Source organism: Schistocerca piceifrons, chromosome 8 (assembly GCF_021461385.2).
Source record: "Schistocerca piceifrons isolate TAMUIC-IGC-003096 chromosome 8, iqSchPice1.1, whole genome shotgun sequence".
In the NCBI taxonomy this organism is placed as follows: domain Eukaryota; kingdom Metazoa; phylum Arthropoda; class Insecta; order Orthoptera; family Acrididae; genus Schistocerca; species Schistocerca piceifrons.
In genome coordinates, this window is record NC_060145.1 from 1,018,664 (window position 1) to 1,039,809 (window position 21,146).

The 21,146-nt window shown below is 40.4% G+C and overlaps 1 protein-coding gene across 1 annotated transcript in view; it reads left to right on the plus strand.

The window, feature by feature from the left end:
* The window catches only part of LOC124711819 (odorant-binding protein 59a), a 195,121-nt gene that overhangs the window by 108,680 nt on the left and 65,295 nt on the right, over positions 1-21,146 (plus strand). Inside the window, exon 4 of the mRNA XM_047242046.1 lies at positions 1,918-1,953. Coding sequence (XP_047098002.1) covers positions 1,918-1,953 — 36 coding nt within the window. The remainder of the gene's footprint in view (positions 1-1,917; positions 1,954-21,146) is intronic.

Genomic DNA, 21,146 nt, shown 5'->3' on the forward strand with positions numbered 1-21,146 from the left:
TTGAGACACACAACCTTTTGAGCAATAGTCAGTTCGGATTCTGACAGGGCAGAAATACCACTGCGGCCATCCTGGAAATTGTTGACCAGACATTAACAGCCTTTGAAGACCGGAATATGGTGTCACTTGTCTTGTGTGAGCTGAGCAAAGCTTTTGACTGCATTCCCTTTGGCACCCTGGTTGCAAAACTAGAATTTTATGGTGTATGTAACCCAGCATTAGCAGTAATAGAGTCATATCTTCATAATAGAAGACAGTTTGTCTCAGTTAAAAATAATTACTCCCCTGTAGCACCAGTTAGTACTGGTGTACCACAGGGCTCGGTTCTGGGACCCTTCTTCTTCATCATAGCCATCAATGACCTACCTCATCACATAAATAGTACTACCATATGCTATGCAGATGACACAACCCTCCTCACCTCACATCAGAACATCTCAGCTTTGGACAATAACACACAGGAATCACTCAAATCAGCCATCCACTGGTTCACATCCAATAAATTACTGTGTAACTCAGAGAAAACACAACAGCTTCTCTTAGGGTTACCCAAAACCATAGAAAACAAAACTGTAAAACTATTAGGAATGCATATTGATTCCAAACTTAACTGGGAAGAACACGTAAATCAGGTTTGCAAAAAGCTTTCAAGAGTCTCCTATCTCCTTTGGAAACTTAGGGACATAATTAGCATGAACTTTCTGAGAACAATGTACTGTGGACTCTTCCAGTCACATATTACATATGGCCTTCTCATATGGGGGCACAGCTCTCACAGTAACAAAATTTTGTTGATGCAGAAAAGAATGCTGCGCATAATGTGTAAAGTCGGTCCCACGGAGCACTGTCGTCCTCTCTTTATAAGGCTAAGACTGTTGACCATTGTAAACTTGTATATTTATATCTGTGTGTTACACATTAAAAACAATGGTATGGAAGGTGTTGTCAGGGAAGAAATTCATAACTACAACACTAGAAGGAAGGCAGATTATGATATACCAAGACACAGACTAACAAAAAGTAGTAACTCACACAAAGTGAATACCTTAAAAATATTCAACAAACTACCGCAATCTGCTCGGGACATGCCCACAAAAATTCTTAAACAAAATTTGTACAATTGGTTATCTGACAATCCATTTTATTCTATGCAAGAATATTATGATCTGAGTAGCACAGAGATAAACCTGTAATTGCATAATTAACTTAATTAACTACTATATATACTGTTACAAAATATTTCATATCTAATACCTTTGTATTTCAACTGTGTTAGGTAACTACTTTATTTGCCAGTGTTATGATGTGTTGCGTAACTACTGTGTTTGCTACTACAATGTAACTCATTTTTGGTACCTTTGTATGTATCTGAAACAAGAATATGTATTAAGCATTGTAGTCACCTGCTTAAGGTTTATGTTATTTGTAAGTTACTCATATGCTAATTATATCTATGCCTTATATATAGTGTCTGGAATATTAATATTATTTTATGTACTGACGAAGCCTATTTCATCTTGCATGATCAATGGCTAATAAAGAATCTTGAATAAAGAATCTTGAACACATGTGAGTGTATAATGAAGCACAAGATATTTTGAATATTTGTTTTGAGAACTTTACATATTGTTCCTTCATTAAAAAACTCTCAAATGAAGTATATTGGCATATATGTTTATAAAGATGATTTTTTCTTCTGCTGGTGTCAAGACACATAGTATGTAAAATTATTTCGCAATACATTGTATTTGGCCTATAGATCTTAGGGTACACATTCAAATCAAATAACATTAATTTAATTATCTCAATATATATATTTTCCTTGGAGGCCTGACTCATATAAAGTTCATAATGTGACAATTTGTAAGAGATATAATTCAGACTGGAAGTCAATGTTATGATTAATTTGTGTTCCAGTGTGCAGTTCACTGTATCTTCAGGCAGATGGGAATGGTGAGTACAGAACAATTAAATTGGTACAGGGTGAGGCAATCAAATGGACTGAGGACTGGCTGGCTTCTATGTCATGTGGTTTATGGGACTAAGTGACTTCATCTTGTGCACATAGATAAGCGGAAGTTTTAGCAGCCATGGAGTGTTGGTCAAGTACACAACATGAGTTTGATATAAGGACATATTACAAACACTCAGATAGGTTTGTAGCTCAGCACACTTTCTGTTAAGATTCTTATTTATCCCCATGGGTTCCCGTGTCATCTTCCAATACTATCAAACCTTGAGTGAGAAAATTTCAAGACCCTGGTAGCACTACCAAAAGAAGAAGTTATAGTGTAAAAACAAGCCAAACCCAAAGAGAACTGAGGGTTTGCATGAAGCTTTATGAAGAAATCCATGAGAATCAACTAGAAAGCACAGCACAGAACTTAGTCTCAGCCAATCAATCAGTGAGAAGGATTTTGAAAAATGGTTCAAATGGCTCTGAACACTATGGGACTTAGCATCTGAGGTCATCAGTCCCCTAGAACTTAGAACTACTTAAACCTAACTAACCTAAGGACATCACACACATCTGTGCCCAAGACAGGATTTGAACCTGTGACCGTACCAGTCGCATGATTCCAAACTGAAGTGCCTAGAACTGCTTGGCCACCGTGGTCAGCAAGGACTTTGAATAATGATCTCTGCTGCCATCCATACAAGGTGCAGATTATGTAAGTCCTCCAACTTCAAGATCACAATAACCACATACACTTTTGCCAAGTGGTATGAAATGTTATTGGATGAAATGAAGACAGAATCCACAATTTATGGATGAGCGACAAAGCCCTCTTTTAAGAAAAGGTGTGACAAGAAGTCACTGAAGAGGTATGCTCCCATTTTTATGTAATCCAAATATTGAATCAGAGCTATAATGAATGCTACGGTACAAAAATATGTGGAAGTCACAGGTTGAGAGTGACTACTTTCCTTAATGACACATTTTCATTTATACATCATCAGATTAATCAAAAGAATCTGCAAAGAGCCAAAATTAACACATGGTGCATAACAGTAGTTAACTGACCACCAAGAACAAACAGGAAATAACCAAAGTAAAATGTGAAAACATACCAAGGTTAAAGAAAACACATCATATATAGGTATTGAATTAAATATCTTATCCATCAGACTGTGTGAAGCTGAATCGTTATGGTGACTGTGCCATTCAGGAAGACAACTAAGCTACCAGGTGTCAATACTGGTGCACAGTATTATTATAGTCCCATGAAGAATGATAAAGAGATGACCTGGAGGCTGTGTATAGTTGCAAAACAAATGTACATTAAATCAAAAACCATAAAATAACAAATGTGTTAAATACAAAAACAAATCTCATATTGTAGGTGAAGGGAGCTGTGCTGGTATAAGCTGATGCCAGCACTTCAGGCAGCAAAGATGTTGCGAGAAGAGTGATAGAGGCCAAAGACAGACTCACAAGAAATGTGCTGCCAACACCCTCTTTGCCATCAGTATTTAGATCACTGCCATGAACTGGAGGGCCAGTCAGTTCCAGTCTGTCAATGAGTTGAATTGTCAGTCACAGCCCAGTGGGAGTCGCAGTAGCAGTTAGTTCAGCCTCTAGCTCAGAGTCAGACAGAACATAGCGACCAGAGTAATGTACATAGAGGGCTTGTACTTCATCAGCAGTGAGGCTAACGTGGTCTATTACAGAGAGCTTGTACCACAACATCTGAACTATCTTGAGTTAAATAACTTTCTTTTCTTATGAATATAAAACCCAGTTAATATATGCGTGCAGTTTGTTTTATAGAAAGAGGATATTGGCCGCCAACCAACATCCTCTCCTTGCTTCCCATGGTACAAGCCTACAATAACAATGAGACAACATAAAAGGAGCCAATAGGAAATCACCAGGTAAATGATGTAGGGAGGGGTGGGGGGGGGGGGCAAATATGTGGGTCAGCATGATGAACAAACTTTTTCTTATAAGACACTTAAGATTAAAGTAGATGTAGTAATGTTGTACAGACACAATATAAGAAGTAACACAAGACAAGTTTTGTCTACAAGAACACATCACTACACAGTCTTCAGAATGAGATTTTCACTCTGCAGTGGAGTGTGCACTGATATGAAACTTCCTGGCAGATTAAAACTGTGTGCCGAACCGAGACTCGAACTGGAGACCTTTGCCTTTCGTGGGCAAGTGCTCTACCAACTGAGCTACCCAAGCATAATACAGTCTTGTAGGAGAGCAAATGAGAAGCATGAAAACATAATCAAGGCCAAGGGCCCGGCGTGCTGGGCTTATATTGGGCTGCTTTGCAAACAACACAGCACTTGCTGCAGCATCTGTCCAATAGGCTTACATTTCCTTCTCCCTTGGAGAAAAGTGTTCATTGCAGCGATGTCCATGTCTTCATCAGTAAGTGACAACTGTTGGATCAGTTGCAATGCTGTCACAGGAAAATACAGACATGGACAGGCAAGATGCTCACTCCCCCGTGAGAGGCTGTAATGGAGTACTGATGATAATGATGTTGTATACACGTCCATGTCCAGGCAGGAACTCAGTGATGGAGGCAGCAGGGAAGTCAGCAGTGGTGACAACATGGGCTGTAGAGATGGAGGTAGCCCAGCAGTGCAAACTCCACCCAGTGGCAACAGTAGGTACCAGAGCCAGAGCAGATGTGAACTACACTATGGGGTCCAGCACAGATGGTGACAGCAGCTACAGGGGCAGAGGGCTCACTGGTAGGTCACACATGGATTGATCTGGTCATAGTGTCATGACGCCAAATCATTACAGCTGCACAGCACACAGATACAGTGGCCCTGGCAGCTTTGGGAGTGATGAACAATGGCTGTTATTCACTTAGGGTGCTGGCCAAACCCTCAGTCCCAGACACTGGAGCCCAGATGGAATCACTGGAATCACTGGAAGGCAGGTGGCAGGGCATTGGCTGGAGCAGATGAAGCAGTATACAGGACTGGTGGTTGTGAAGTTGCTTTGTCATCCTACGGTCAACGCCTGGAGTGAACCTGCATGAATTCAAGAACCTCTTGAGGGCTTCATTGGGAGAAGCCTGAGTGACAAATTTTTTCATCTGGAGCTTGAATGTACAGACCAGTTGCTCCACCTCTCCATTGGACTGCGGATAAGGGGGATTGACTTTAACATGCAAGATGCCATTCTTTGTACAATAATCTTCAAAATTTTGAGACACAAACTGTGGACCATTGTCCATCATAAGTGTATATGGCAATCCTTCTAAGGGAAGAACTTTGAGAGGGCCATAACCATAGCCACTGTGGACATGGATGGGTAGTGAACCACATAAGGAGATTTTGAGAAAGCATCAGCTATTACAAGCCAAAAGGAGTTAAGGAATGGACCCATGAAACCAGCATGAATTCACTCCCATGGGTGCTGGGAGGCTGGCCACAGGGAAAGATAGGCCTGTGGTGCCACTTGATAGGTGGTACACTGTAGGCAGGCTGTCACAACACAATTATCTCATTGTCAATCAAAGGTGTGGCGGCAGGCCAGCAGTCTTGTATGAGAAACACCCCAGTGGTGAAGGTGTGATGGAGGCAGACACATGATGTTCCAATGCAATGCGGACTGGATCACAATTCTGGGCACCAACTCTTCAGAAGCCAACAGTAGCATACCATCAAGAACTGATATGTGGTGGTGAAGACCATAATAATTACACAAAGGATCTGATACCCAGCCAAGTGATTTATCTGGCCAGCTGTACTGGATAAATTGAACAACCTAACATAAGACAGGATCAGCCATGACAGCCACCAAAATCTGAGAACTGGTAATGGGGAAACAATCCACCTTGTTTTGGGCTTCCATGTATAAATGGAAACACAACAGTTCATCCTGATCAAATGCTGGATTGAGGCCAAGCAGCAACTGAGAAAGAGTATCTGCATTAGTGTGTTGTGCTGTCAGTCAGAAATAAATTTCATAGTTATAGCACAACAAAAACAGAGCCCATTACTGGAGACAATAGGCTACTTTGTCCAGTAAGGATGCTGAAAGATTAAAAAGAGAAGCCAGAGGTTTATGATCAGTAATCAAATGCAACTTAGAACTACACAGGAAAACATGAAACTTTTGTAGTGGGTACATGATAGCAAGGGCTTCTTTCTCTATCTGTGAGTAATTCTGTATCGCTGATTCAGAAGTTTGGAAATGTAAACAAAAGGGTGACCAGAACTGTCCATGTATTTTTGCACAAGAATGGCCCCAAGGCCACACTGGGAGATGTCTGTGACCAAACCAAGATGTTGGCCTGGTTGTAAGGTAACCAAGCAGGGTGTTGAGTGTAATTTTGACCTTAATAGGATAAACACATGCTCATAGGTCATCAACTGGTAAAAAAAAACATCTTTACATAAGGCAGCATGAACCAGCTGGGCCAACATTGCTGCACCAGGATGAAATTTGTAGTAGCATGCAATCTTTCCAAGAAAGGCTTGCAACTCTTTGTCATTGGTAGGATGTGACAAAGCTGTAATGGCATTGACATAGTGTCATAAGGTCTTGACATCACTATGTGAGTCTTCAAAACTGAGATAGATGGTAGACTGCTGAAGAATTGTGATTTTTACAATTTATATTTCACACAAGTGGCCTGTAGAACTATGAACAAGGCACGAAGGTTCTGCAAATTTCATCTGTTGTGGAACCTAAGACCATGATATCATTCAGGTAGTAAATGCACCCTGGCACAGAAGCCATGATTTGCTCCAAAAATCATTGGAAAATGGCAGGTTTTGGTATTTGCATAATCCCAAGAGGGTATTTATTATGAGGACATGTTTGGAATCATTATCCAGAGGCAGCCGTAAGTAAGATTCTGAAATTTCTGTTTTGAAAAAATATTGGTCCCTGGGAAACCTTGCTAACAGTTCATCTGGATGGGATAAGGGATAGGTATCAATAATAGACCGTGAATTTACAGACACATTAAAACCACCACATAACTGAAGGTTTCCATTAGGTATTTTTGACAATTACCGTCAGAGTAGACCATTCACTACAGGAGACGTGTGTGATAACATCCAAAGATAAAAGTTGGTTTTGTTCTAAGTTGTCTTGCTCCTGTAATGGGACTGGGTGGGCATGAAAATAATAAGGGTGTTCCATTGGTTTCATTGTGATGAGAACCCTGAAACTGGCAACACACCCTAAACCTTCTGAAAACAGGGAGGAATGTTCTGAGTAGAGCACATCCAGTTGTTGATAGAGAACTTGATCCAATACCAAATGCACTTTGTCACAAATAGAGAGCTCAAAAATTCTAAAGGCATATGATCCAATTACGTTTTCAGTGTTGGCATCATCCACTACTGTTGCTGTTGTTGTGGTCTTCAGTCCTGAGACTGGTTTGATGCAGCTCTCCATGCTACTCTATCTTGTGCAAGCCTCTGCATCTCCCAGTACCTACTGCAACCTACATCCTTCTGAATCTGCTTAGTGTATTCATCTCTTGGTCTCCCCCTACGATCTTTACCCTCCATGCTGCCCTCCAATACTAAATTGGTGATCCCTTGATGTCTCAGAACATGTCCTACCAACCGATCCCTTCTTCTGGTCAAGTTGTGCCACAAACTTCTCTTCTCCCCAATCCTATTCAATACTTCCTCATTAGTTACGTGATCTACCCATCTAATCTTCAGCATTCTTCTGTAGCACCACATTTCGAAAGCTTCTATTCTCTTCTTGTCCAAACTGGTTATCGTCCATGTTTCACTTCCATACTTGGCTACACTCCATACAAATACTTTCAGATATGACTTCCTGACACTTAAATCTATACTCGATGTTAACAAATTTCTCTTCTTCAGAAACGCTTTCCTTGCCATTGCCAGTCTACATTTTATATCTTCTCTACTTCGACCACCATCAGTTATTTTGCTCCCCAAATAGCAAAACTCCTTTACTACTTCAAGTGTCTCATTTCCTAATCTAATTCCCTCAGCATCACCTGACTTAATTAGACTACATTCCATTATCCTTGTTTTGCTTTTGTTGATGTTCATCTTATATCCTCCTTTCAAGACACTGTCCATTCCATTCAACTGCTCTTCCAAGTCCTTTGCTGTCTCTGACAGAATTACTATGTCATCGGCGAACCTCAAAGTTTTTACTTCTTCTCCATGAATTTTAATACCTACTCTGAATTTTTCTTTTGTTTCCTTTACTGCTTGCTCAATATACAGATTGAACAACATCAGGGAGAGGGTACTACCCTGTCTTACTCCCTTCCCAACCACTGCTTCCCTTTCATGTCCCTCGACTCTTATAACTGCCATCTCGTTTCTGTACAAATTGTATAGCCTTTCGCTCCCTGTATTTTACCCCTGCCACCTTTAGAATTTGAAAGAGAGTATTCCAGTCAACATTGTCAAAAGCTTTCTCTAAGTCTACAAATGCTAGAAGCGTAGGTTTGCCTTTCCTTAATCTTTCTTCTAAGATAAGTCATAAGGTCAGTATTGCCTCACATGTTCCAGTGATTCTACAGAATCCAAACTGATCTTCCCTGAGGTTGGCTTCTACTAATTTTTCCATTCGTCTGTAAAGAATTCATGTTAGTATTTTGCAGCTGTGACTTATTAAACTGATAGTTCGGTAATTTTCACATCTGTCAACACCTGCTTTCTTTGGGATTGGAACTATTATATTCTTCTTGAAGTCTGAGGGTATTTCGCCTGTTTCATACATCTTGCTCACCAGATGGTAGAGTTTTGTCAGGACTGGCTCTCCCAAGGCCGTCAGTAGTTCCAATGGAATGTTGTCTACTCCGGGGGCCTTGTTTCGACTCAGGTCTTTCAGTGCTCTGTCAAACTCTTCACGCAGTATCTTATCTCCCATTTCATCTTCATCTACATCCTCTTCCATTTCCATAATATTGTCCTCAAGTACATCGCCCTTGTATAGACGCTCTATATACTCCTTCCACCTTTCTGCTTTCCCTTCTTTGCTTAGAACTGGGTTTCCATCTGAGCTCTTGATATTCATACAAGTGGTTCTCTTCTCTCCAAAGGTCTCTTTAATTTTCCTGTAGGTAGTATCTATCTTACCCCTAGTGAGATAGGCCTCTACATTCTTATATTTGTCCTCTAGCCATCCCTGCTTAGCCATTTTGCACTTCCTGTCGATCTCATTTTTGAGATGTTTGTATTCCTTTTTGCATACTTCATTTACTGCATTTTTATATTTTCTCCTTTAATCAATTAAATTCAATATTTCTTCTGTTACCCAAGGATTTCTACTAGCCCTCGTCTTTTTACCTACTTGATCCTCTGCTGCCTTCACTACTTCATCCCTCACAGCTGCCCATTCTTCTTCTACTGTATTTCTTTCCCCCATTCCTGTCAATTGTTCCCTTATACTCTCCCTGAAACTCTCTACAACCTCTGGTTCTTTCAGTTTATCCAGGTCCCATCTCCTTAAATTCCCACCTTTTTGCAATTTCTTCAGTTTTAATCTACTGGTCATAACCAATAGATTGTGGTCAGAGTCCACATCTGCCCCTGGAAATGTGTTACAATTTAAAACCTGGTTCCTAAATCTCTGTCTTACCAATATATAATCTATCTGATACCTTTTAGTATCTCCAGGGTTCTTCCATGTATACAACCTTCTTTCATGATTCTTAAACCAATTGTGAGCTATGATTATGTTGTGCTCTGTGCAAAATTCTACCAGGCGGCTTCCTCTTTCATTTCTTAGCCCCGATCCATATTCACCTACTATGTTTCCTTCTCTCCCTTTTCCTACACTCGAAATCCAGTCACCCATGACTATTAATTGTTCGTCTCCCTTCACAATCTGAATAATTTCTTTTATTTCATCATACATTTCTTCAATTTGTTCGTCATCTGAAGAGCTAGTTGGCATATAAACTTGTACTACTGTAGTAGGTGTGGGCTTCGTATCTATCTTGGCCACAATAATGCGTTCACTATGCTGTTTGTAGTAGCTTACCCGCATTCCTATTTTTCTATTCATTATTAAACCTACTCCTGCATCACCCCTATTTGCTTTTGTGTTTATAACCCTGTAGTCACCTGACCAAAAGTCTTGTTCCTCCTGCCACCGAACTTCACTAATTCCCACTATATCTAACTTCAACCTATCCATTTCCCTTTTTAAATTTTCTAACCTACCTGCCCGATTAAGGGATCTGACATTCCACGCTCCGATCTGTAGAACGCCAGTTTTCTTTCTCCTGATAACGACGTCCTCTTGAGTAGTCCCAGCCCAGAGATCTGAATGGGGGACTATTGTACCTCCGGAATATTTTACCCAAGAGGACGCCATCATCATTTAATCATGCAGTAAAGCTGCATGACCTCGGGAAAAATTACGGCTGTAGTTTCCCCTTGCTTTCAGCCGTTCGCAGTACCACAACAGTAAGGCCGTTTTGGTTATTGTTACAAGGCCAGATCAGTCTGTCATCCAGACTGTAGCCCTTGCAACTACTGAAAAGGCTGCTGCTCCTCTTCAGGAACCACACGTTTGTCTGGCCTCTCAACAGATACCCCTCCGTTGTGGTTGCACCTACAGTACGGCTATCTATATCGCTGAGGCACGCAAGCCTCCCCACCAACGGCAAGGTCCATGGTTCATGGGGGGCATCCACTACTAGAAAGGTCAAAGGTTAAAAAACTGCTTTGTACACTATGTTGTTGTTTGTTGTGGTCTTCAGTCCTGAGACTGGTTTGATGCAGCTGTCAATGCTACTCTATCCTGTGCAAGCTTCTTCATCTCCCAGTACCTCTTGCAACCTACATCCTTCTGAATCTGCTTAGTGTATTGATCTCTTGGTCGCCCTCTACGATTTTTACCCTCCACGCTGCCCTCCAATGCTAAATTTGTGATCCCTTGATGCCTCAAAACATGTCCTACCAACCGATCCCTTCTTCTGGTCAAATTGTGCCACAAACTTCTCTTCTCCCCAATCCTATTCAATACTTCCTCATTAGTTACGTGATCTACCCACCTTATCTTCAGCATTCTTCTGTAGCACCACATTTCGAAAGCTTCTATTCTCTTCTTGTCCAAACTGGTTATTGTCCATGTTTCACTTCCATACATGGCTACACTCCATACAAATACTTTCAGAAACGACTTCCTGACACTTAAATCTATACTCAATGTTAACAAATTTCTCTTCTTCAGAAACGATTTCCTTGCCATTGCCAGTCTACATTTTATATCCTCTCTACTTCGACCATCATCAGTTATTTTACTCCCTAAATAACAAAACTCCTTTACTACTTTAAGTGTCTCATTTCCTAATCTAATCCCCTCAGCATCACCCGATTTAATTTGACTACATTCCATTATCCTCGTTTTGCTTTTGTTGATGTTCATCTTATATCCTCCTTTCAAGACGCTGTCCATTCCGTTCAACTGCTCTTCCAAGTCCTTTGCTGTCTCTGACAGAATTAGAATGTCATTGGCGTACCTCAAAGTTTTTACTTCTTCTCCATGAATTTTAATACCTACTCCGAATTTTTCTTTTGTTTCCTTTACTGCTTGCTCAATATACAGATTGAATAACATCGGGGAGAGGCTACAACCCTGTCTCACTCCTTTCCCAACCACTGCTTCCCTTTCATGTCCCTCGACTCTTATAACTGCCATCTGGTTTTTGTACAAATTGTAAATAGCCTTTCGCTCCTTGTATTTTACCCCTACCACCTTCAGAATTTGAAAAGAGTATTCCAGTTAACATTGTCAAAAGCTTTCTCTAAGTCTACAAATGCTTTTTCTTAATCTTTCTTCTAAGATAAGTCGTAAGGTTAGTATTGCCTCACGTGTTCCAACATTTCTACGGAATCCAAACTGATCTTCCCTGAGGTCCGCTTCTACCAGTTTTTCCATTCGTCTGTAAAGAATTCGCGTTAGTATTTTGCAGCTGTGACTTATTAAACTGATAGTTCGGTAATTTTCACATCTGTCAACACCTGCTTTCTTTGGGATTGGAATTATTATATTCTTCTTGAAGTCTGTGGGTATTTCGCCTGTCTGATACACCTTGTTCACCAGATGGTAGAGTTTTGTGATGACTGGCTCTCCCAAGGCCATCAGTAGTTCTAATGGAATGTTGTCTACTCCCGGGACCTTGTTTCGACTCAGGTCTTTCAGTGCTCTGTCAAACTCTTCACGCAGTATCTTATCTCCCATTTCATCTTCATCTACATCCTCTTCCATTTCCATAATATTGTCCTCAAGTACATTGCCCTTGTATAAACCCTCTATATACTCCTTCCACCTTTCTGCCTTCCCTTCTTTGCTTAGAACTGGGTTTCCATCAGAGCTCTTGATATTCATACAAGTGGTTCTCTTCTCTCCAAAGGTCTCTTTAATTTTCCTGTAGGCAGTATCTATCTTACCCCTAGTGAGACAAGCCTCTACATCCTTACATTTGTCCTCTAGCCATCCCTGCTTAACCATTTTGCACTTCCTGTCGATCTCATTTTTGAGACGTTTGTATTCCTTTTTGCCTGCTTCATTTACTGCATTTTTATATTTTCTCCTTTAATCAATTAAATTCAATATTTCTTCTGTTACCCAAGGATTTCTACTAGCCCTCGTCTTTTTACCTACTTGATCCTCTGCTGCCTTCACTACTTCATCCCTCACAGCTGCCCATTCTTCTTCTACTGTATTTCTTTCCCCCATTCCTGTCAATTGTTCCCTTATACTCTCCCTGAAACTCTCTACAACCTCTGGTTCTTTCAGTTTATCCAGGTCCCATCTCCTTAAATTCCCACCTTTTTGCAGTTTCTTCAGTTTCAATCTGCAGTTCATAACTAATAGATTGTGGTCAGAATCCACATCTGCCCCTGGAAATGTGTTACAATTTAAAAACTGGTTCCTAAATCTCTGTCTTACCATTATATAATCTATCTGATACCTTTTAGTCTCTCCAGGGTTCTTCCAGGTATACAACCTTCTTTTATGATTCTTGAACCAAGTGTTAGCTATGATTAAGTTATGCTCTGTGCAAAATTCTACAAGGCAGCTTCCTCTTTCATTTCTTCCCCCCAATCCATATTCACCTACTATGTTTCCTTCTCTCCCTTTTCCTACTGACAAATTCCAGTCACCCATGACTATTAAATTTTCGTCTCCCTTCACTACCTGAATAATTTCTTTTATCTCATCATACATTTCATCAATTTCTTCATCATCTGCAGAGCTAGTTGGCATATAAACTTGTACTACTGTAGTAGGCATGGGCTTTGTGTCTATCTTGGCCACAATAATGTGTTCACTATGCTGTTTGTAGTAGTTAACCCGCACTCCTATTTTTTTATTCATTATTAAACCTACTGCTGCATTACCCCTATTTGATTTTGTATTTATAACACTGTAATCACCTGACCAAAAGTCTTGTTCCTCCTGTCACCAAACTTCACTAATTCCCACTATATCTAACTTCAACCTATCCATTTCCCTTTTTAAATTTTCTAACCTACCTGCCCGATTAAGGGATCTGACATTCCACGCTCCGATCCGTAGAATGCCAGTTTTCTTTCTCCTGATAACGACGTCCTCCTGAGTAGCCCCGCCCGGAGATCCGAATGGGGGACTATTTTACCTCCGGAATATTTTACCCAAGAGGACGCCATCATCATTTAACCATACAGTAAAGCTGCATGCCCTCGGGAAAAATTACGGCTGTAGTTTCCCCTTGCTTTCAGCCGTTCGCAGTACCACAACAGCAAGGCCGTTTTGGTTAGTGTTACAAGGCCAGATCAGTCAATCATCCAGACTGTTGCCCCTGCAACTACTGAAAAGGCTGCTGCCCCTCTTCAGGAACCACATGTTTGTCTGGCCTCTCAACAGATACCCCTCCGTTGTGGTTGCACCTACAGTACGGCCATCTGTATCGCTGAGGCACGCAAGCCTCCCCACCAACAGCAAGGTCCATGGTTCATGGAGGAACTATAGAAACTATACTATAGAAACAGAAAACTGTCCCAGTACAGGGGGATACTTGTTGCTTGTTTCAACTCATCAGCAAGTGATATATAGAGGACAGTGCCAGTGATCCAAGATCCACAATTGTTCGTGAATTTAACAAAGTCACTGTTATAACTGTGTCCACTTGCATTTTTAACACATTGTCCACCACACATACTTCAATGTAGAGATTGATTGGGGCTACAGTCAGTTGGGAAACACTATTCACATGCATGTTCATGTCTAGTGAAGGAGGTAAAGAGCTGCACACAAAAGGAATACGTCCACCCCCCCCCCCTTTTTTTTTTTTTTAAATGGTTGCACATTGCTCAACATTTGGGACATGTGGCCCAGTCATGTTGAACAAAACAATAAGGGCATGCCATAAGAGGAACATGTGGCCACTGTTGTGACACTGCTGCTGCTACTTAGCATGGCACTTCTCCATGTGGCGTGGGGGCCATGGTTGGATGGCCATGATGTTATCTTCCCTGCACGATTCAACCAACACTGGCTCAAGTAGAGAGGAGGCATTAGTAGCTATTTCACACCATGCTTCTATCTCATTTTCTGTTCCCCTAGATGCTTCGAGAGACTGAGCATTGTTAAGAAAATCCGTGAGAGAGAGGTCTTCACATTGTAAAGCTTGTTCGTGAAGTTTCCTATTAGGGCCAGGTTATTATAGCATCACAAATCATCAAATCAGCAAATTAGTCCCAGTGGGCTTCAGTAACAAACTGTCAATGATGACTAAGCCCATGAAGTTCCACTTCAAAAGCTCTGTATGACAGTTGTGGCTGCTTCTGACAAAAGTAGAACCCAGTGTGAGCAGTAATAACATGGGTATGTTTGCATTGATAATTAGAGAGCAACTGACATATTTCATCAAAACAGAGACTGGCAGGATCCCAAAGAGGAGCTAGTTGGTACAAAAAGTGATAAACATGAGAAGAAATCCATGATAAAGATAAAGCACTGCACAAATTGTGGTCAGTGACTCCAAAAGCTTCAAAATGTTGCAGAAGGTATTTTTCATATGCATCTCAATCTTCTGTAGAATCATCACATGGAGGAAATGGTGCACGTTGCGTCAATGGTGGTGGAGGCTGATGAGTCAATGAGGCTGCCAAATTGTTTAGTGCCATTGAGGGAGTCTGCTGCTGGTCAGTGAGAGCTCACTGTTGTTCAGAAAGTAATTGAAGAAGTACTTCCACTGACATGTTGGTTAGATATTGAACCAAAGAAACGAAACATGTTGAGTAGAATACTGCATTAATTGCCAAGTGTGTTGTAACAGTGTAGAAACACAATGTTAGAAGTAATACCATACAAGTTTCATTCTGCTTTCACATGAAGAGATCCACAACAATGCTGAATGAAGTATAGAACAGTACAAAGTCTCATAACAACAGAACACCACAATATACATACTCATAGTGAGTATACAATAAGTAAGTAAACGTAAGTGAGGCCAAGGCCAGGCTTATATTGGGCTGTTATGCACATGGCACAATGCTTGCTGCATTGTTTGCTCAGGATGCAAGGTGACCTCTCTAGGCAGGGCATGGAGGCACTTGTATTGCACACTGTTTGATTCTGCACACTTACACTATAGGACTACAACAGTAGATGTACATAAACTGACGACCTGTACATAGCATCAGGCCCAGGAAGTACATTCATAATTTTTATATACTTTTACAACAACGGCTGCTAGGCAACACTGGTCAGAGAGTAAAATGAGATCATTGAATGGTATAGAATTGCAGCAATTACAATAGCAATAACATAAAGTACATATACAATTGTAAACCAGACGAGACAATAAGGCGCGAGAAGTCTACGCTGTAGAGTGAGCAGAGAGGGGGACAACAGGAATTTGATGAATGAAACATATAAATAAAATAAGCATAATAACATATGTAGGTAGAATTGTAGAAACATGGCCACACTTTTATGTACAGAAAGTAAACCCATGGGATAAAGACCATTGGACTAAATAATTACGTAGAAATAGTTCAGTGTATGCTATAACCCCTCCCATTTTACTGTTGTTAGCTTACATTGACCAGAGTTGCCTATGAAACCTATGTTCTACTATTTCTATTTAATTATTCAGCCCAATGATTTTTAACTCACGGAGTTGCTTTCTGTACATGGAGGTATGCATGTGATCCTCCAACTCTGCCTGCATATGCAATTATTTTTCTGTCATTTGCCAACTTCCTTCCCAAAAGACCGCACTGCCTAACACCCCCCCCCCCCCCCCCCCCCCCCCCGCCACCCCATACCCTAACCCCTCCTGTTGCACCCTCCTGCTGTCCCCTCCTCACCTTCAGTTTCCCTCATCTGGATACAATTTTATATTTACTTTATGTCACTGATATTGTATGCAGCACTATAATGTTGTTAGTTTAGATTAATGAGCATATGTTATTACGTTTGTTTTATTTGTGTTTCATTTGTCAAATTCCTTTCTGACAGATCCCACAGTCCCCCTCTTTGCCCTCTCTACAGCTTCAGCTTCCCACACCTGGTTGTCTTAAATGATGTATGAGTATACATTTACCTTATGTCATTGCTATTGTGTGCTGTGATTCTTACCATTCAATGATACTGTTTAACACTATGGGCCAGTGTGTCTAAGAAGTTGTTGTTGTTGTTGTTGTTGTTGTTGTGGTCTTCAGTCCTGAGACTGGTTTGATGCAGCTCTCCATGCTACTCTATCCTGTGCAAGCTTCTTCATCTCCCAGTACCTACTGCAACCTACATCCTTCTGAATCTGCTTAGTGTATTCATCTCTTGGTCTCCCCCTACGATTTTTACCCTCCACGCTGCCCTCCAATACTAAATTGGTGATCCCTTGATGCCTCAGAACATGTCCTACCAACCGATCCCTCCTTCTGGTCAAGTTGTGCCACAAACTTCTCTTCTCCCCAATCCTATTCAGTACCTCCTCATTAGTTATGTGATCTACCCATCTAATCTTCAGCATTCTTCTGTAGCACCACATTTCGAAAGCTTCTATTCTCTTCTTGTCCAAACTACTTACTGTCCATGTTTCACTTCCATACATGGCTACACTCCATACAAATACTTTCAGAAATGACTTCCTGACACTTAAATCTATACTCGATGTTAACAAATTTCTCTTCTTCAGAAACGCTTTCCTTGCCATTGCCAGTCTACATTTTATATCCTCTCTACTTTGACCATCATCAGTTATTTTGCTCCCCAAATAGCAAAACTCCTTTACTACTTTAAGTGTCTCATTTCCTAATCTAATACCCTCAACATCACCCGACTTAATTCGACTACATTCCATTATCCTTGTTTTGGTTTTGTTAATGTTCATCTTATATCCTCCTTTCAAGACACTGTCCATTCCATTCAACTGCTCTTCCAAGTCCTTTGTTGTCTCTGACAGAATTACTATGTCATCGGCGAACCTCAAAGTTTTTATTTCTTCTCCATGGATTTTAATACCTACTTCGAATTTTTCTTTTGTTTCCTTTACTGCTTGCTCAATATACAGATTGAATAACATCGGGGAGAGGCTACAACCCTGTCTTACTCCCTTCCCAAGCACTGCTTCCCTTTCATGTCCCTCGACTCTTATAAGAAGTATAAGGTATAAAAGTACGCTGGCTGGGGGGGCCGAGCGTTTCTAGGCGCTACAGTCTGGAACTGCATGACCACTATGGTCGCAGGTTCAAATCCTGCCTCAACCATGGATGTGTGTGATGTCCTTAGGTTTGTTAGGTTTAAGTAGTTCTAAGTTCTAGGGGACTGATGACCTCAGAAGTTAAGTCCCATAGTGCTCAGAGCCATTTTAACCATTTATAAAAGTACATAAAAAAATTATGAATGCCTTTCCTGGGCTTGGTGCTATAAACAAGTGGTCAATGTATATGTATCTACTTCAATCACAAATGTCTTGTAATAAAATGCTTATTCATCGTGCTGACCCAGCCCCTCACACCATTACCTGGTGATTTTCTATTGTTTCTTCTTTGTTTCCATGCTTGAGACAGTTGTTATACATGGTGTCCCACTCAAACCTCCCTGATTTCAAAGACCCAGAAAAAAAAACACTGTAGATATGACAATGTGAAAATGCACCACATTGTAGAGCATCTCATAGAATTTATTTATTTATCATCAATACACCTCTACATGTGAACAATTTGTAGCACAAAGAATATTGAATCTATATTCAACTTCTTGCCAAGTTCTTTGTAACATTTCCTCTGTTATTGTTGCAATCACATTAATGATATGATGTCACAGCTTTGGAATATTGTCCACTTTAGTCGCATACACATGCTCCTTCACGAATTCCCACATGAAATCAAGTGGCGCAATGTCCGGTGGACCTGGTGGCCTGGCAATGTGTCCTCCATGTCTGATCCAACGATAGGGAAATTTCCTATCCAGGAACTTGTGAACAGCCGTTTACCAATGCAGCAGAGCTCCATCTTATTGAAAAATGATGTTGGGTTTCAAGTCTTGTATCTGAGGGTAATCAAACTGCTCCAACATGTACGGATACACTGACCCTTTCACTGTTCGTTCCACCAAGAAGAATGGTCAAACAATCCTGTCATGCATTAGCCTGCACCAGAAGTTTAGTTTAGGGCTATCACGAACATTTTCAATGACAACGTGAGGATTTTGGCAACCCCAAATCCGAATATTATACCCATTAACCGTTCCTGATAGATGAAAGGCTGCCTCATCTGAAACTAAACATCTTTCCAGGAAGATGGCATGCATATGAATATGCTGCAGCATATCCGCAGCAAATTGTTGTCAGCATGGTTTGTTGTTCAGCATCAGATGTTGCAGAATTTGCACTTTGTAAGCAAACATATGAAGATGCTGGTGAACTACAAGATGCAATGTTGATCAAGGTACAACAAGTTGTCTAGATGCTCAACAAATTGACTTACATGAGCTTCTGAGAAATGTTTGTCCCCCCACTGCCTCTTCTGGAACTCCATAACGTGCACCACCAGAATGTTTCAGAACAATTCCTGTTGCCAGAAACTTCCTATACCATTCCTTAATTGTTTTCACATCAAGTGGATCACATTCATACACATGACGATAATTTCTTTGCACAGTAATCAGCGCTTTTGTTTCTGCAAACCACACTACTGCTTGTGCCCACTGCTGTGGGGTCACCATTTTCACTTCATGTGGCCATGCTGCACTCTGGTGGTGATTCTTGGCACTTCTTGCACAGGAATATAAATTCTTTGGGATGCTCTACAATGTTGTGCATTTTCCATTGTCATATCTACTGTGGTTTTTGCCTCCACGGTCCTAGAAATCGGGGAGCTTTGAGTGGGAAAACCTGTATTTTGGTTTTTGACTGGATGTATATTTGTTGTTTTGTCATTATACGTAGCCTCCAGATTGTGGCTTTGTCTTTCTTCATGGGATTATAACAATTACTATTAAGTTTTAAATGTTAATGCTCATCTGTATTGCCAGGAGGTAGCCTAGTTGTCTTCCTGAATAGCACAGCCACCACAATTATTCAGTTTTGTATGATCTCCTTAACCTTAGTATGTTTTCACATTGTGCTTGATTGATTTCCTGTTTCTTCTTAGTGGTTAGTTGGTTAGTTAATCACTATTGTGCACTATGTGTTAATTGTGACTCTTTACAGTATTTTTCTTTTCAGGTTAATCTGATGATGTATAAATCAAAATGCATCATTAAATAAAGTAGTCACAACATAACCTGTGGCTTTCATGTATTTTCATAGTGTCCATAGTAATAATGATACAACATTTAAAGAAGTCCATTTTCACTTTACTGTTTCAGTCAATAAGCAGGACCTCCAATATAGATCTGAAAAAAACTCAGATTGCCTCCATGCAATCTCTTTCCACTCAGAAAAATTAACAGTTTGGTGTGCAAATCATCTTGAGGAAAAATTGGCCCTTATTTCTTTTTTAAGACAAACACTGTAACACAGTGTGGTGAACTCTACACATTATGCTCATATGTTGGCAATATTTTCTCTGCCTGAACTCAGCCCCTATGATCCAGATAAAGAAACATTCTTCCTGCAGGATGGTGCAACTAGCCATACTGCTGCAGTGTCAATGGGTTTGCTTAGACACACAAGTAAACGTGTGTCTAGCATGTAAATGTGTGTCTAAGCAAATCCATTGACACTGCAACAGTATATGCAGTGTTTAAAAACAAGGAAAAGGCTCTAGACATGGATTTAGAGGTTGACAGAACAAGGCTGGAAGAAGTAGAATCTGCTAGATTCTTAGGTATTCTTGTGGATAATGAACTAGAATGGAAAAAAACATATTAATAATGTCTGTAAGAAACTGAGCTCTGTCATATTCTTAATGATGCAGCTATCACAGTATTCAGACAAGAACCTTCTGTGTACAGTGTATCATGGACTTTTCGAACCGTACTTACAGTATGGAGTGGCGGTGTGGGGAAACTCAAACAAACAAGAGACAAAACGAGTGTTCACATTACAAAAAAAAGCAGTTAGGACCATTTTAAGAAGAAAGACCTCTGAAACATGCAGAAACTGTTTCAAGAATTTAGGTATCTTAACTTTTTCATCGTTGTATATATACAAAACAATAATGTACATCACAAAAGGTAGTGAGGACTGGATTACAAATGCTAGTGTACACATCCACAATACAAGAAAGAAGAATGAAGTACGGAGCATACCCCACCGACTGGCAATGCTAGAAAAACGACCCCAGTACTCTAGTATCAGACTACTAAGAAGTCTGCCCAAAACCCTGCAAGATAGTGTACTTCACAATGAATTTACAAAGAAACTTAAAGACTATCTCATTGAAAAAGAGTTTTACAGTGCTGCAGAATACTTATGCCATTAAATTTGTATATATTGTTACTCATTATCAGTGATGTAAAAATGTAAGCTAAAGGTGTAGAAAAATAATTGATAAAGAATTTTAATACTTTGACATGTCCTATATTACACGTACATTTACTGTCCACAATGTAATCTTACAGGATCAAATAAAATTCAGTTCAATTCAATTCAATGGCTAGTTGCACCATCCTGCTGGAAGAATGTTTCTTTATCTGGATCATAGGGACTGAGTTCAGGCAGAGAAAATATTGCCAACATATCAGCATAATGTGTAGAGTTCACCACACT